The sequence below is a fragment of the Rattus rattus genome, chromosome 1 (assembly GCF_011064425.1).
Source record: "Rattus rattus isolate New Zealand chromosome 1, Rrattus_CSIRO_v1, whole genome shotgun sequence".
In the NCBI taxonomy this organism is placed as follows: Eukaryota; Metazoa; Chordata; class Mammalia; order Rodentia; family Muridae; genus Rattus; species Rattus rattus.
This window is the reverse complement of record NC_046154.1, coordinates 199,273,413-199,288,213: the sequence shown is the minus strand read 5'-3', so window position 1 is coordinate 199,288,213 and position 14,801 is coordinate 199,273,413. Positions and strand designations below refer to the sequence as shown.

General features: G+C 46.3%; 1 protein-coding gene across 1 annotated transcript in view; it reads left to right on the top strand.

Annotated features, from left to right (window-relative positions):
- LOC116909493 (TBC1 domain family member 30-like) overlaps positions 1–13,167 on the top strand; it is an 85,071-nt gene extending 71,904 nt beyond the window's left edge. The window contains 5 exon segments of the mRNA XM_032913095.1: positions 842–954; positions 4,378–4,517; positions 7,995–8,201; positions 12,213–12,809; positions 12,812–13,167. Coding sequence (XP_032768986.1) covers positions 842–954; positions 4,378–4,517; positions 7,995–8,201; positions 12,213–12,809; positions 12,812–12,987 — 1,233 coding nt within the window. The 3' untranslated portion in view covers positions 12,988–13,167.
- Positions 13,168–14,801: the final 1,634 nt, after the last annotated feature.

The window sequence follows — 14,801 nt, the reverse complement described above, 5'->3', positions numbered from 1 at the left end:
CCTCCTTTCTCCTCTCTCTCCCCTTACCAAAACCTCTGTGCCCGCCCCACTATTTCAATGTCCAATCACAGGCCTCGGCTTAATTTGTGCCAGCCCTCGTCTGCATATAGACATCAACCTACACTCCCCTGGTTTGGAGATAAGGATTTCCTGTCTAGCCTTGGCTGTCCTGTAACCGTAACTAGCTGTGTAGATTAGGCTGGTCTGGAACATAGAGATCCGCCCACCTCTGCCTCCTGAGTGCTAAACACAGAATTTGTAAGTCATACGATGTTCCCACTTGTATTTGAAGGTAGTACTATACCATATTCTGAGTATATCCATGTTTTGTCTGTAACCCATTGCATAGGTCAGGTGTGGAATTTCTTTGTTTCTTTTTTAGACATGACATTGGTACTCCGCATTTTCATATTTTAGAATACTTTGCATCCAGGCTTGGCGATGGTAACCCCTCTGCAATATTCCTGGGTTTTAGTTTATTTAGATAGGATCTCATGCAGCTTAGGCTGGCCGCAAATGCACTACTTAGCCAAGGATGGTCTTGAACTTCTGACCTTCTTTGTCTCCCTCCTGGGTGCTGGGATCAAGTTCCACCACACCATGTTTATGTGGTGCTGGGGACTGAACTCAGGATATACTGGGCGAGCTACATCCCCATCCCTGCCTCACACTTTCATCTGTCTCGGAGGTAGATGTTGCCTCTCCCAGTGGCCCCGTAAGGAGCCATCAATCCCTGTCTCTCTGGCTTCAACCTTCTGGAGTTTTACTGCCTTCGATTTGGGATGGATGAAGGTTGTGAGGCCACCATTTGAGACTTGGTGATTTTGCTTTTGTTTTCTAGACAGTGTATTCGATGGCCCCATTCCCATTCCCGCAGTTGGCAGAGTTGAGGGAGAAGTATACCTACAACATTACACCATTTCCAGCCACAATCAAGCCCACTTCAGTTTCTGGGTAAGTTTTTTTTCTTGTTTACATCATGGAAGAACTAATATCTTTTTTTTATTACTTTCATAATTTTACAGTCCAGTCATCACCCCCCTCCCGGTCTGCCCTCCCACAGTTTCTCATCCCATTCATCCTCCCTCTGACTTCGAGAGGATGCCCCACCCCCACCAGGTCTCCCGTGGAGCCTCAAGGAAGACTTAATATCTTGATTTATTAAACTAAGTTAATATTTATTAAGCCTTCGAATGTATGCAGACTTACTCAGCACTTAAAATCTGAACAACTCTTCCCCAAAGGTTTGTAGACTTAGATTCAAGAGAACTTTTCAAATTGTGCTTTCCAGAACAAAATGAGACATGAACTGAAGGGAAATGTAACAAACTTTCAAAGCTGTAAAATACTCCGGGTCTCAGTAGTTTAAACAGTGTGAAGCTGGGGTACCAATTAGTGAATTAGCTGTTTTGGAATACTCTTTATAAAGGTCAGAAGGCCTCTCCCCTCTCTCTCTCAATCAATCAATCTCTCTCTCTCTCTCTCTCTCTCTCTCTCTCTCTCTCTCTCTCTCACACACACACACACACACACACACACACACACACACACACACACACACACACACAAATGAATGGTCCTAACCCATTGAAATAGGGAAGAGCTGCCTCTCACACCACACATCTGGATGAATCCCATTTGGGTTGAAATGTTAAGTGGAAAATAAATATATAATGATAGAATAAGAAATACTTAGCAGAAGAAAATGTCAAAGAACTCCCCTCTCCCCCATTTCTTTGGAATGGAGGCAGACTTAGTACCTGACTAAATAATTCAGAAATGGAGGGGAAAGTAGATTTACATACATTAAAAGAATTTCTTACATGACCTAAACCATAAAAGAACAGGCCCTCTATAACCAGACTGAAAAACATTTGCAGAAATACATTTTTTAACTTCTGGAAAATAGAGACTGATCTCTCTAATATACAGACTTCCTAAAAATTAATCAAAGATGGCCTCCGGGCTAATCAAAGCATTGGGGCAAGCAGTTAGGGCAACTCTGTTAGCACTAAAAGAAACCCAGTTTAAAATAACAGATTCTCTTTGGTATGTTCGTCTGTCTTCACTGTCTGAAGGGCCTAAGTTCAAATGTTTGGTAATGTCCTCTGTTGCTAAGGCTGTGAAGACACTTTTTTTTTTTTAAATGGAGTTCTATTTCATGTTCAGCAATGTGCAGTGTTTGAATCAGGTTAAATATTTACCCTTCGATAGCTTTTTAAAAATACATTTTTATTTACTGTGAGGATTTCCTTGGCGAGTGTGCGTGTGCGTGTGCGTGTACGTGTGTGTGTGTGTGTGTGTGTGTATGTGTGTGTGTGTGTGTGTTTAAATCATATCCACCTCTCCCTCCCTCCTCCAGCCCCCTTGACAGCCAAAAGTCCCCTCCCAATGTAATGGCCTCTCTTTTACGGTCACCTTCTGAGTTTGATTAGCGCCCATATGCATATGGGTGTGGGGCCAGCCATCTGAGCAATGGCAGTCAGTGATTAAATGCTCAAAGAATGGCTCTCCGTGCTCCGGTGCTCATCAGCTGCAACTAGCTCCTCAGCATGGCATGGGGATCTCATAAACTTCCCCACCTATGCTGGAATTTGGACTGGCTTGACCTTGTGCAGGGAACCACAGCAGCTGTGAGCTCATGGATGTAATGGTCACATCATGTCCAGAGGACAGCATTTCACAGCATTCCTCTGATCCTTCAGAGCTCCTCCCATCCTCCAACGCCCCTCCAGCACCTCGCCCATCTGCCAGAAGCTCCTCCCATCCTCCAGAGCCCCGCCCATCCTCTAGAAGCTCCTCCCATCCTCCAGCGCTTACACCCCCCACCCCCCATCCCCATCTTGAATATCCAAAAGTTACTTCTTCTGAGCACTTAGAACAGTTTGGAATCTTTATGTTAATTGCTGCCCACAGTAAAGCAAAACTTCTTTGACCATGGTTGAGAGCAGCACACCATCTGTGGGCGTAAACATAAATATTTAACAAAACAACAATAGTTGGTCCTCCCACCCCTCAGGGCCTGTGTCCTCCTCAGCCATAGGCTTTGCCCGGCTTTACAGTACCAGGCATGAATTCTGTCCTGTGGAGCAGCTTTCAAATCCAATCAGAACGCAGTTGGTTATCTGCAACAGTCATGCCATTTTGTTCATAGCTTCTCTGACAGTCCTGCGTTGTAGTGTGCAAGGTTCACTACTGGATAAGGTCGTGCACGAGGTCAGATACTCTTATACACTGTGGATCAGATGTTATTTAGGCTTTGTGACAATCTGGTAGTATTTGACCCAAATACTGATGTGTTTCCCTTTACTCAGCAATTCTATATATGAATTCCTCCAAAGATTTATTTTTATATACAAAACACATAATTTTTTTCCTAGGATAATACTGGAAACTACTCAGGTGTGCATCCTCTAGCAACTATGAACATGGGCTGTGTAGATTTAATACAACTATGAAAAATATCAAGGAGGCTCTATGTAAAATATTGAAATATTTTTGTGATTGAAGGTATGAAAGACCCCCGGAGTGGGGAGACCCTCACTCAAGTCTCGGGATGACGAGATCCCCCAAGAACTCACACAAGACCATCCTTGCTGTAATCACATGAGGTTTATCGATAGGAACCAGTGCACTGGGGTCGAGACTTGTATCCCATGCAGGGGCACAGGAGTTCGACCCCCAGTAGCTGGGAGAAGGGGTATTTAAAGGAAGAAGCCACAACCCAAGGGGGCAGGAATGGCGTCATTGGAAAATGTGGAGAATACCAGTGAAAAATCACAAGGAGAAGCTTCCTGTCTCTCAAGATTGTTTTTAAGATTGTAATCTAACTTTATGGTCAGCTAGTTCCTGGGAGAAGCTTTCTGTTATCTTTACTAGGTCTAAGGGCCTTGTCTTTAAGCCCTTTTATCTAGTTTCTGGGAGAGCAGGCTCAAAAAATGTGACCTTTTACCTACTTACAGGTAGAGAGCAGGGTCTGGAATTTGAGGTATTTAGGGCTTCTTAGGGGTGAGATAGCATTTCTAAACTTCTGACTTTTTGGCTGTATTTTTTATTCTTTCAGGTACAGAGGGATATATATATATATATATATATATATATATATATATATCCATATCCACAGTTATGTCTCTACCTATACATAGATAACTAGAGAATATAAAAGAATTGCTAATAAACTTGACCTATGGCAATTAGATAGGACAAGACCCAGGGAAAAATTGGCAGGGAAAAACCGGAAACTTACAAATACACACACACACACACACACACACACACACACACACACACACACTGTCACACACACCATTTAAATCCTGTGAGTCTATTCTTTTAAAAGTTGATTTTCACCATTTCTTTTCCTCTATGTTTTCCAAGGCGACACAGTAAGTCCAGAGATAGTGACGACGAGAACGGCCCGGACGATGAGGATGCTGTCGCTAGTGCCGTGGGGTGCCTCGGACCGCTCAGTGGGCTCCTGGCTCCTGAACTGCAGAAGTACCAAAAGCAGATTAAAGGTAAAGAGGGGCCTCGTTCAGATCCGGATAGAGTTGGTTCACTCGAACGAGGCATTGTTACTGTGTCCTGGAGAAGTCTTAAGTGATTCTCTGAGTGGTTACCACCACCCATAGCCTCTCTCTGCAGGGTTAACCTTTGGCAGGATCTGCCTGTATCCTGTGTTACCCACAGAGTGCCCCTTTCATTTCCTTTATAGCTTCTCTTGCTTCTGCTTGTTCATCGTCAGCGCTGACTGCTCCCTACTTAGAGTAGCCCAGCGTAGAGCATGTGATCTATACGTCCTCCTGGGGTTTAATTCAATTCACTGAAGACTGGCTTCCTTCCGTGTTAGGACTGAATATTTCCATTTCTTGATGGCAAGAAACTAATCGCTTCAGAAGACACTGCTAGGATCTACCCAGAGCCTTGGGCTCCCACTGCTCCCTTCCAAAGCAGCAGAGCATGTTTGGCCTCACTGTCTCCTAAGGCTCTCTTAAAGGACCATGTTTAGAACGCTGATCTGCCTGCCTGCCTGTGCCCGCCTGCCCTTCCGCCCTTCTCTCTTCCCCATCTTTCCTGAATCCTCTCTCTTTCATGCCGAGCCCAGAGCCTCGCACACGCGAGGGAGGAAGAGCTCACTCACCCAGCTGTCGCCAGCCTCTTAAAGAGCTCCTTTCTCACTGAGCTAGGACTCCAGACCTCCTGGTACTCTATGAATCCACCCTGGACGTTCTACGATTTGGTATTGCCTCTGTCGAATGTGGTGCTCCGGATCGATGACCACACTTTATTTCCCTCACAGAAGCGACTTCCTCTGGGCTGTACAGTCCGGTCTAACGAGCTTTTAGAGGCTAGCCCGTGGTTGTCCCACTGGGTCCTTTCCCGTCTTAGGTGGCAGCTCTGACTTAGAACATTTACTCCGCCTCTCCGAATTAAGAGGCCCATCCTCTCGTCCAAAGGGGACAGAAATGTGCATTCAGAGACAGACACATGGGCCCCTGTGCCATATCTTTGCCCCCTGCCAGCTTGGCTGTCTTGACATTACTGAACATCTGTTTATCGTTGTTTATGATTTAAAAGGTGGCTGCTGGCACTGCCTTTTGGTTGTGTTAGTTTTGAGAGTTGTACCCAAGCCTGGACTCATTTCGAGATTGTTTGAAGCCATCTTTGTCTTACTTTTCTATTGCTATGATAAGATGCTGAGACCAAGGCAACTCATAGAAGAAAGAGTTATTTGGGGCTTACAGTTTCAGAGAGTCGAGTCCAGGGCCATCATGGCAGTGAGCATGGCGGCAGGCAGGCAGGCAGGCAGGCAGGCAGGCATGCAGCTGGAGCAGTAGCCAAGAGCTTATACACCAAGGTAAGCACAAGGCGGAGGAGAACACATGGGGATTGATGGCTCTTTTGAAAGCTCAGAGCCTGCCCCCTTCTCCAATAGGCCACACCTCCTAATCCTTTTGAAACAGTTCTACCAGCAGGAGACTCAAATATAATGAGCCACCCTCCTATGGGGGGCATTCTCATCCGAACCACCATGTGTCATATATCCTGGGCATTACCTCCTCCTTCCAAGTGCTGGGACTAGAGTCACGCCCGACCATGCCTGGCTTGTATAGTACTGAGGATTGCCCCCAGGGCTTTGTGCATGCTAGGCAAACTCTGTGCCAGCCGAGTTACATGCCCAGCTGCGAGTTCACCTGCTTAGAGACTGGGTTCATGTCTAGACGTTAATTCACTGAGTTGGATAGACTTTGGGTCTGATTAATTCCGGTGTATGTTTTTATTTACATGCAAGGCTTTCTTTCTTTCTTTTTTCTATAATAATGTTTGTACAATTATAAAAAGTTCCACTGGGGAGTGGGGAGGGCTGGGTTCACACTGTTCTCTCTCTCTCTCTCTGTGTCTGTGACACGTACTCTTCTCTCAGCTTTTAAAACAAGCTTTGAAAATCTGAGCGACACAAGGTCCCTTTGATTTCTGTGACGCTTTCTACGCCCTTTCTTGTCTGAATTTCAGCTTCTCGGTTTTTAGACATGGACTCAATTATTAATATTAAAGCTTTTTTAAAAGATTGATTTATTACATACACAGTATTCTCCCTGTGTGTATGCCTGCATACCAGAAGAAGGGACCAAATCCCATGACAGATGGTTGTGAGCCACCATGTGGTTGCTGGGAATTGAACTCAGGACCTCTGGAAGAGCAGCCAGTGCTCTTAACCACTGAGCCATCTCTCCAGCCCCAATGTGAAAGTTGTTTTTTTTTTTAATATTTTATTATTTTGCTATGTAGTTTCTTATTGACCCTTTGTTTGATGATTTATTTGACTGATGTGTGTGTCTGTGTCCTTGTGGACATATTTGTGTGGACTCTTGTGTACACGCAGAGGCCAGAAGAGGGTGGTCAGATCTCTTGGTGCTGGAATTACAGATGTTTGTGAGTCTCTGAGCTACATAGTGAGTTCTGAGGTTTGAACTCTGACCCTTATCATTGCATAGCAACTGCTCCTAACCACTGACCCATCTGTCCCCCAGTCCCAGTGCTAAGGGATCTAGAGTCTGTGATCTTGGCCTCTGGTCAGTTTTTCTTTCTGTGCAATTATAGACCAGGGTAGACATCACTTTCTCATCAATAGTGCTTCCTAGTGATTTTGTTCAATGTATTCTTTTTTTTTTTTTTTTTTTAAATTCTCTTCCCCTTAGAGAAGTGATTTTCGGTAACTCATGAAGTACATTTATAAGATGCCCAGAGTTTCCCTGGAGACGTTCCCAGCAGACATCAGCTGAGCTGAGATCTCTGTTTCATTGGTTCCCATGCTCAGTACCATGTGGTGCTTTAGAGAACTCTGGTTTCCTCTGTGCTCACCTAGGCAGCCTGTGAACGCACACACTCACCAGAGCAAGGCTCTCTCATTCTCTGGTGTGGTCTTGATCTTACTTAAGGGACAGATCTGCTAGTTGTAGATGTCACAGGGTCAGAGACCATATCACACAGAACTCCACCACGACAGACAATCAGAAAATGCTGGTTGAATGCACAAAAGGATTTGCTTCTCAGGGCACAGTGGTCTAAGTTTTCATACAGTCATAAAAGGTATTACTTTAAAAAAAGAAGTATTGAAAATGTACTTGGGAAAGTCCACAGACGGTTAATACATTCTTGGGCAGGCATGAGGGTGATCATACAGTAGCTGTCATGGTATATCTTGGTACTCTATTTTTCTGAGGGTGTTTTAGGAAGTGGCATGGATTTTTACCTGGAGAGAGTTGATTGCACGTCTGCATCATGGAAAAAGCGCCCACAAAATGGGTCAGCCCAGGGCTCATTTCCGACCCGCAAGCTCATTAAGGGAGCGCAGAAGCAAATCAACACCAGTGCTAGGTAAATCCCGGAGGACGGTTTCCTAGTTTAGAATCTCTTGGAGGTTAAGACCGGCTGTAGGGTAGTTCGTTCCCATCAGGTCCTCTCCACTGACTTTGTTCCTTCCTGGGGCACAGAAGGGACGGAGGAACAGACCCTGAGGTCGAACAACATCGCAGAGCTGAGCCCAGGAGCCATCAATTCGTGTCGAAGTGAGTACCACGCAGCGTTCAACAGCATGATGACGGAGCGGATGACCACAGACATCAACGCCCTGAAGCGGCAGTACTCGCGCATTAAGAAGAAGCAGCAGCAGCAGCTCCACCAGGTGTACATAAGAGCAGGTAAGGGGGTTCTTCCAGCAGTGTGAACCCCATCCCAGTGTACAGTGACCCTAGGGTGGCCTCAGAGTTCACACTATGGTGGCGGGTACCCTACACGAGCCAAGTTAGGGATCCCTTTGTATTGTAGGAGGGCCCGGGGTCCATCGAGGAGGGGAAAGCAAGGTTGTGGGAGGGGCTGTAAGGGGGCGGGGGAGCAGCCGGAATGTGAGGGAGCCGCCATGCTTGGCCTGCAGTCAGGGAACAGAGAGAGGAGAGAGAGGTGAGTGCTGGTACTTTATATCTTTCCTCCTTTTTTATTCCGTCCAAGACCTCAAGGGATGAGGCTGTCCATGATCAGGGCGGGTCTTCCTTCCTCAGGGAACCTCGCTGGGTACCTCACAGATGGGCCCAGAGGTGTGTCTCCCAGGTGATTCCAAGTCTAGCTGACCGTGAAGATTAGCCAACACGATCACACACGGGTATCAGGCAGTCGCATATCTAGAACCTCATTTTCAACTTTATTTTATCAGGATCTAAAGAAGAACAGGACCTTGGGTTCTTCTTAGGTCCCGAGGATCAGGCCATGGATGGTATCATACTCTGTTTACTATGCGTGCTTGCCGAGAGGATTTACAAATGATCAAAGTGCTGCTGAGCTATGCAATCCTTGGACTTGAGAAATCTTAGAAATTCAAGCGTGGGCCAGGGAGATATGTGTGTGTTGGGGGGTGTTTTTGCACAGGCCCCATGACCTGAGCTCAGTCAGTAATACTGGGGACTGACTCGGAAAGCTGACCTCTGACCTCTGAGTGTGTGCAGTGGTCCACATATGCACATGCAAACAAATAAACAGGAAGAAAAGTAAACACCTGAAAATGGGATATAGTCATCTGTGCATTTGCAAGTCAAGTAGTAATTTAACAGGTACAGTGACCACGGAAGGTGGGAGACAGAAAAAAATGAGATCTTGTGTCTCACGGTTAAGCCAGCTTCAGTGTCTTGGGACTGTGTGAGGAGAACGATTATTGGGTGACAACGCTCTTTTCCAAGGATTGTCAAGCTTCTTTCCCCCCTTTATAATCGCTCAAATCACAGTGGACAATCCACCTTGCTGTTTAATGTATGCTGATTTGGGAGCGATTCTCCTGTTCCTAATGAAAATGTTGTCTGTCCAGAGTTCACAAAAACATAAATTCGGCCTATGGCTTCAGAGCATGTGACTGATCTCAGACAAACACTGAGAAAAACCTGGAGAAAACATCAGAAAGAAAATAGGGAAATCCCGAAGGCTCTTACTCTATCGACTTTGACTCATCAAGAAGGTGATCGATCATGAAAGAAACTCACAATGACAATGTTTTAGTTTTCAAAACCCTGGCCCACACATTTCCTCCCTTTGTCCTTATATCTCCCAGGAAGGGTTAACAGGTTAGCGTTTGTCTGGGGTTTACAGTGATTGTGAGTGGTCAGGCCACAGTGAGAGTCAGAGCACTGCCATCTTTAGTGTAGTCCTTTGTCAGAAATATCCTTGAGAGAATGGTGAGCAGTTGCTGCTGGGTTTTAAGTTTGTCCGGTAGCTTGTACTTTAGTCAGGAATCAGCAACTTAAGGTCTAAGACCAAATGCTGCCTGGTGTTTGTATAGTTTTTGTTGTTGTTTTTTGTTTTTTGGTTTTTATGGAATAAAGTTTTATTGGAACATGGCTATTCCCATTTTTTCACCTTGTTTATAATTGCTTCAGTGCTACAGTAGTTAAAAGATTTATAGTCTGGGAGGTTTGCTGATCCCTTCTCTAGAGCTCCCTTTGTTGTCCTTAAAGAAGGGGAGATTGCAGCTCAGAGGCAAAGTCGTGGAGCGTTGGCATTTTAGTTTTAGGGTGCCCGTACAGCCATTTAGAGATTGGCTGAAGTTCAGAATGTGTTTCAGCAAGTTTGCTGATTCTTCCTCAGCTCCTGGGTAGGGCCTGGACTTTGAGTAGTAAGGTTTTAGAGGAGATGGGAGGAGATGAGATTAAATATGTGAGTTACCTTTAAGACACAGTAAAAGACTTCAGCTTTTGAGAATGAAAGGGTGATATGAATAGTACTTGAGATACCAGATTCCTAGGGTAAGGAAAGCCTGAGGTACCAGATTCCTAGGGTAGAAAAGACAGAAGTCGAGGTCTTTAAGACCTGAGAGGTTCTGTTTTCTCGGGAAGATTAGGAGAAAGGTTATTGCATGGAGTATGGTGGAAGAGTTGAGAATAAGAAACGTAAGGGCAATAATAAAGATTGGGATAAATCATCGAAGGGTTTGAGAGAAGAGGGGAAAGGAGGAAAGATTGTTTGGTGACATCAAGGTCCCAATGGAACAAGAAGTCATGAACTTGAAGGGCTAGGATTTAGAGAAGAGAATGTAGGACTTCGATCTGGGGTTGGAGCTTCTCTGGGAAGTGGCAAAGGCATTGGCTGGGATGTATGATTGTTAGTGTGGCCATTGCTCTGCTGAGCAGCACACGTGTAAAACATGTGCTGGGCAATTTAAGGATGGACAAGGAGCTGAGAAAGTAGGACAGAGGCAGGCATCTACCAGAGGGGGGGGATGCATTTGTGTGCGTGCGTGCGTGCGTGCGTGCATGTGTGTGTGTGTGTGTGTGTTGGTGGTGGCAAGGTGGTTCAGGACAGGCATTGGAGGGAGAGCAACCATCAGGCAATGGGCACGTCCATCCAAGAACAGTAAATTTGCTGCGGAAGATGGCATCATGTGAGGTGGAGATGTGGGTAATGTTTTTAGTGAGATTGAGGTGTGACTGGAGATAAATGATTAGAGTTGAGAAGGGTGGAGGGAAGTCGGCTAGATGGCACAGGCCTCAGGGAGAAAGGGAACTTAGCTCAGGTGGGGAGATGTCTCCTCAGTGCTTCTGGGCATTGCCCTCATTCCTGGGGCTCGTGGTGTGAAATTCTACTTCATAGACAGGAATCTGGTCACAGCCTCAAGAGGAGGAGACCATCAGGCCATCAGTGCCCCCAGGACACTGCTGCTCTAATTGTCTTTTGGCTTCCAAAGCCCACTGTGCTGAGGGCACAGGTTTCATTTTAGGGCCAGGCCTGGGGACAGCGTGAGCCCACTGGGTGTATTCCCTCTGACAAGGTCTTCCGAGCTGTGCAGCGTGCCGCTTTCCTGCCTCTCAGAGTCCGATGACTCGTTAACTCACGTCGTTACAGTTTATTGTATTGTTTTTAAAATTTTTTTCCAAGATTTTCTAGATAGCCTGACCTCTAAGGTGGCTTTTCAGAGATAGACACTCTGTAAAAATCATTAGGAAGTCTGAGCTTTCTTTAGGAACGCACGGGGTCAGCAGAGTCCCTGTTCTGTTTTAGGTCTCTGTTAGATTTTTCATGACTGACCATAACTGAGAGGAACAGTTTGAAGGATGATGGGGCTGATTTTGGTTTGAGGGTCACCAGGTTTCAGGCTGTGGTCAGTTGGCTCCATCTCCATGGCCTGACGTAGTGAAGACGAGGGTATAGGAAGAGGTCATGGCAGAGAAAAGTTGCTCATGACACTGCAGCCAGGAAGCAGAGCCACAGGGAAAGAGACTGGGAACAGGATACACCCTTCAATGGCTCCCCCCTCTCCTGTGACCCACTTCTACAGGGTCACCTTCAACCACCTCCAAACAGTTGATTCAACTGTAAATTCTTTGAGGAACAATTACCTCATGATGTTAGGTCAATGGCATGATGATGTCATCAGCAACTGGGTCTACCAGCTGTGGAGCAAGCCTTCCATACAGGAGCCCTTTGGGGGAATATACCCATTTAAACCGTAACATACCCAGCCCTCGGTGCTCTCTTATCTGAAGAAGGAGGGACTGGGCATCCCAGGCAAACTAGGGTTGTCAGTTTCTACTGTCCTCAGTCACATGGCTCTGCCAGCATCCGGAAAGCTTTTGGGGAAAAGATTTGGGGAAGGAATGCTCTGTGAGATTGTCCTGAAGACAGATGTGTTTCTGCATGATGTGTTTCACACAGGCTCTCAACCTTTCTTGCAGACAAAGGGCCAGTGACCAGCATCCTCCCATCTCAGGCAAATAGTTCTCCGGTGATCAACCATCTTCTTCTAGGGAAAAAGATGAAAATTACAAACAGAGCAGCCAAGAATGCAGTCATCCACATGCCTGGCCATGCGGGAGGAAAAATATCTCCTGTCCCCTACGAAGACATTAAGACAAAGCTCAACTCTCCATGGAGGACTCACATCCGAGTCCACAAAAAGAACATGCCAAGGACCAAGAGCCATCTGGGCTGTGGAGACACAGTAGGGCTAATAGAAGAACAGAATGAAAGCTGTAAGACCAGCAGCTTGGGGGCAGCTGAGGAGTTTCCCTCCAGTTGTGCAGTAACAGCTCAGAGTGAGGGCAGCAGCGGTGACAGCGCCACTCCGAGGACAATCGAAGGGCAGTCTCCAGAGCCCGTATTTGGGGATGCTGACGTTGATGTGGCTGCAGTTCAGGTGAAATTAGAAGCCTTGGAACTTAACCAAAGGGATGCTACGGCAGAAACTGAGTCCAAGGGGCAGCAGCATGCCCCAGAGTTAGCCGATGCCCCTGGAGAAAACCAGACTGCCAGCAAATCTCTCCCGGGAAGCAACTCAAAACCCCCATCTTCAGCCCCTTCCCCAGTGTCAAGCCGCTGCGAAAGTCAGCCACAGCCAGGAATTTGGGATTATATGGCCCTACCGAAAGAACCCCAACCATGCACTTCCCTCAGATGAGCAGGGGCTTCAGCAAGTCAGGCATGGGGAGCAGCAGCACCAAGAAGCGATGACGCCTCCTAGTGGTTGGCTCAGCGGCTAGACTCACGAGGCGAGGCATGGCGGCCAAAGCAAGCTAGCCAGGCCCTTCCTGTTTCATTTGTCCAATAAAAAACGAGCTGAGAGGTTTAGAGCTGAGCACCAACAGTCTATCCAAACGGGAACCGGAAGCTCCGTGGTGGGAACCAGATGGGACCTTTCCCCACCTTCTGGGTAACTTGACAAGTGGATTCTTGTGACTAAATAAATCTAGTGCTTCTCAAGTATGGAGTTTTCCCCAATTTTCCTTGTGAGCTCTTTAGAAAAGACAATCTGTAGACTGTTAAGTCCTTTTCTGGCCTTCTCAGAGCCTTTTTGGGATCCCTGAAACAACACATTCCTTGGCCTTTCCGTCCTCTGGACGTCACTTACTAAAGCATGAACGAATACCAGCTTGCTAGAACTAAAACCGTAGAAAGTAAGCTTCTTAGTTGCAAAAAACTTCTGATGTTCCTCTTTCTGCTCTGTTGGGGACGGGAGGGGATTTGTGTGTGTATGAGCTAGAGTGCCTGTGTGTGCGTGTGTGAGCATGTGCAAGCATATGTGTGTGTGTGTGTGTGTGTGTGTGTGCGCGTGCGTGCGTGCACGCACGCACCTGTATACTTTAATACTTGTCTTCAGATTATTTTTTATTTATATGCTAAAGCATAGCAGAAATGTCAAGATAGCCTTTCTGTAACTTTCTATTTCTACCCGTGAGAAGAAAACCTTTAAATCAGTTGAAATTGAAGTTAATAACCAAATCGAAGACCGTATGCAGAGATCCACGTGGGCTATGCATTAAACAACTACTCTGAACGGTTTGCTGATTTCCACCTTTCCCAAGGCTCATTTTCTTCTCGAAAGGACTTGATGGGCTCTGTGTGGAACTTGAGCATCCTCTGAACGTGGTTCTGATAGCTACCAGCTCTCACTCCATTGCAGACGCGCAGCTCAAAGCCAGGACACCGCACAGTGACTGTTACTTGAATTTTGTGGTTTTGGGTTGTGGTATTTTGTTACTTTGTTACTTGAACACTGCCTTTCTCTGGAGAAGGCCCTCTTCCCCTAGTTCTATCTTTCCACTCCTACCCTGGTCCCAGCAGATCCGAGAGAGCATCTCTTGTCTTTACTATGCAGTCGGGAACTCCCTGAACCACACAGGTGAAACGGCACTTCAGTAACTCGAGGTAAACAATCTAGTGCGCCACAGGACCTCACTCTGTTCCTTCTAGTACGATAACCTGGCTTACTGCTCTTTGTCCACGAGTACTGACTTTGAGCTTGTGGGAGCCGAGACTAGGAAGCCATATTTAATACACAGCCTCCTGACTCAAAGGCTCTTTCTCTAGATGGTATAGAGTCCTGGAGTGGTGTTCACAGAAGGAGCTGTGAAACTGCCTCACCTTTGAAAAAAATTAGTTCCTTTTCAACATGCTTCATGCATCTATCCTTTGGATAAATGAAGGGCTCTCCACTCAGTCTCCGCCGTCATTAGCCCAATACGGCGCCATCTTAACCTTCCTTCCCCAAAACCTTGGGCGGTTCTGGCAGGAACTCTGTTGAAGCCGGCAGCGTTGGTTCAAGTGAGTTGCTTTGCTATTTCTGAAGCCAGGGCTGGTTTCAGAAGGTTTTTTACAATGAGAAGTACTCATTTTTTAATCACATAGAGTAGAGTTGTGTGGGCTCTTTTGAATGAAAAGCTGCTACAGGATTGACACATTTTATCCCCCACATGGTATTTTTACCCCAAAGGACAGGAAGATGAAATAGCTAGAAGTCGTTACAGTTTGTTTGGTCCTGAGTTCGA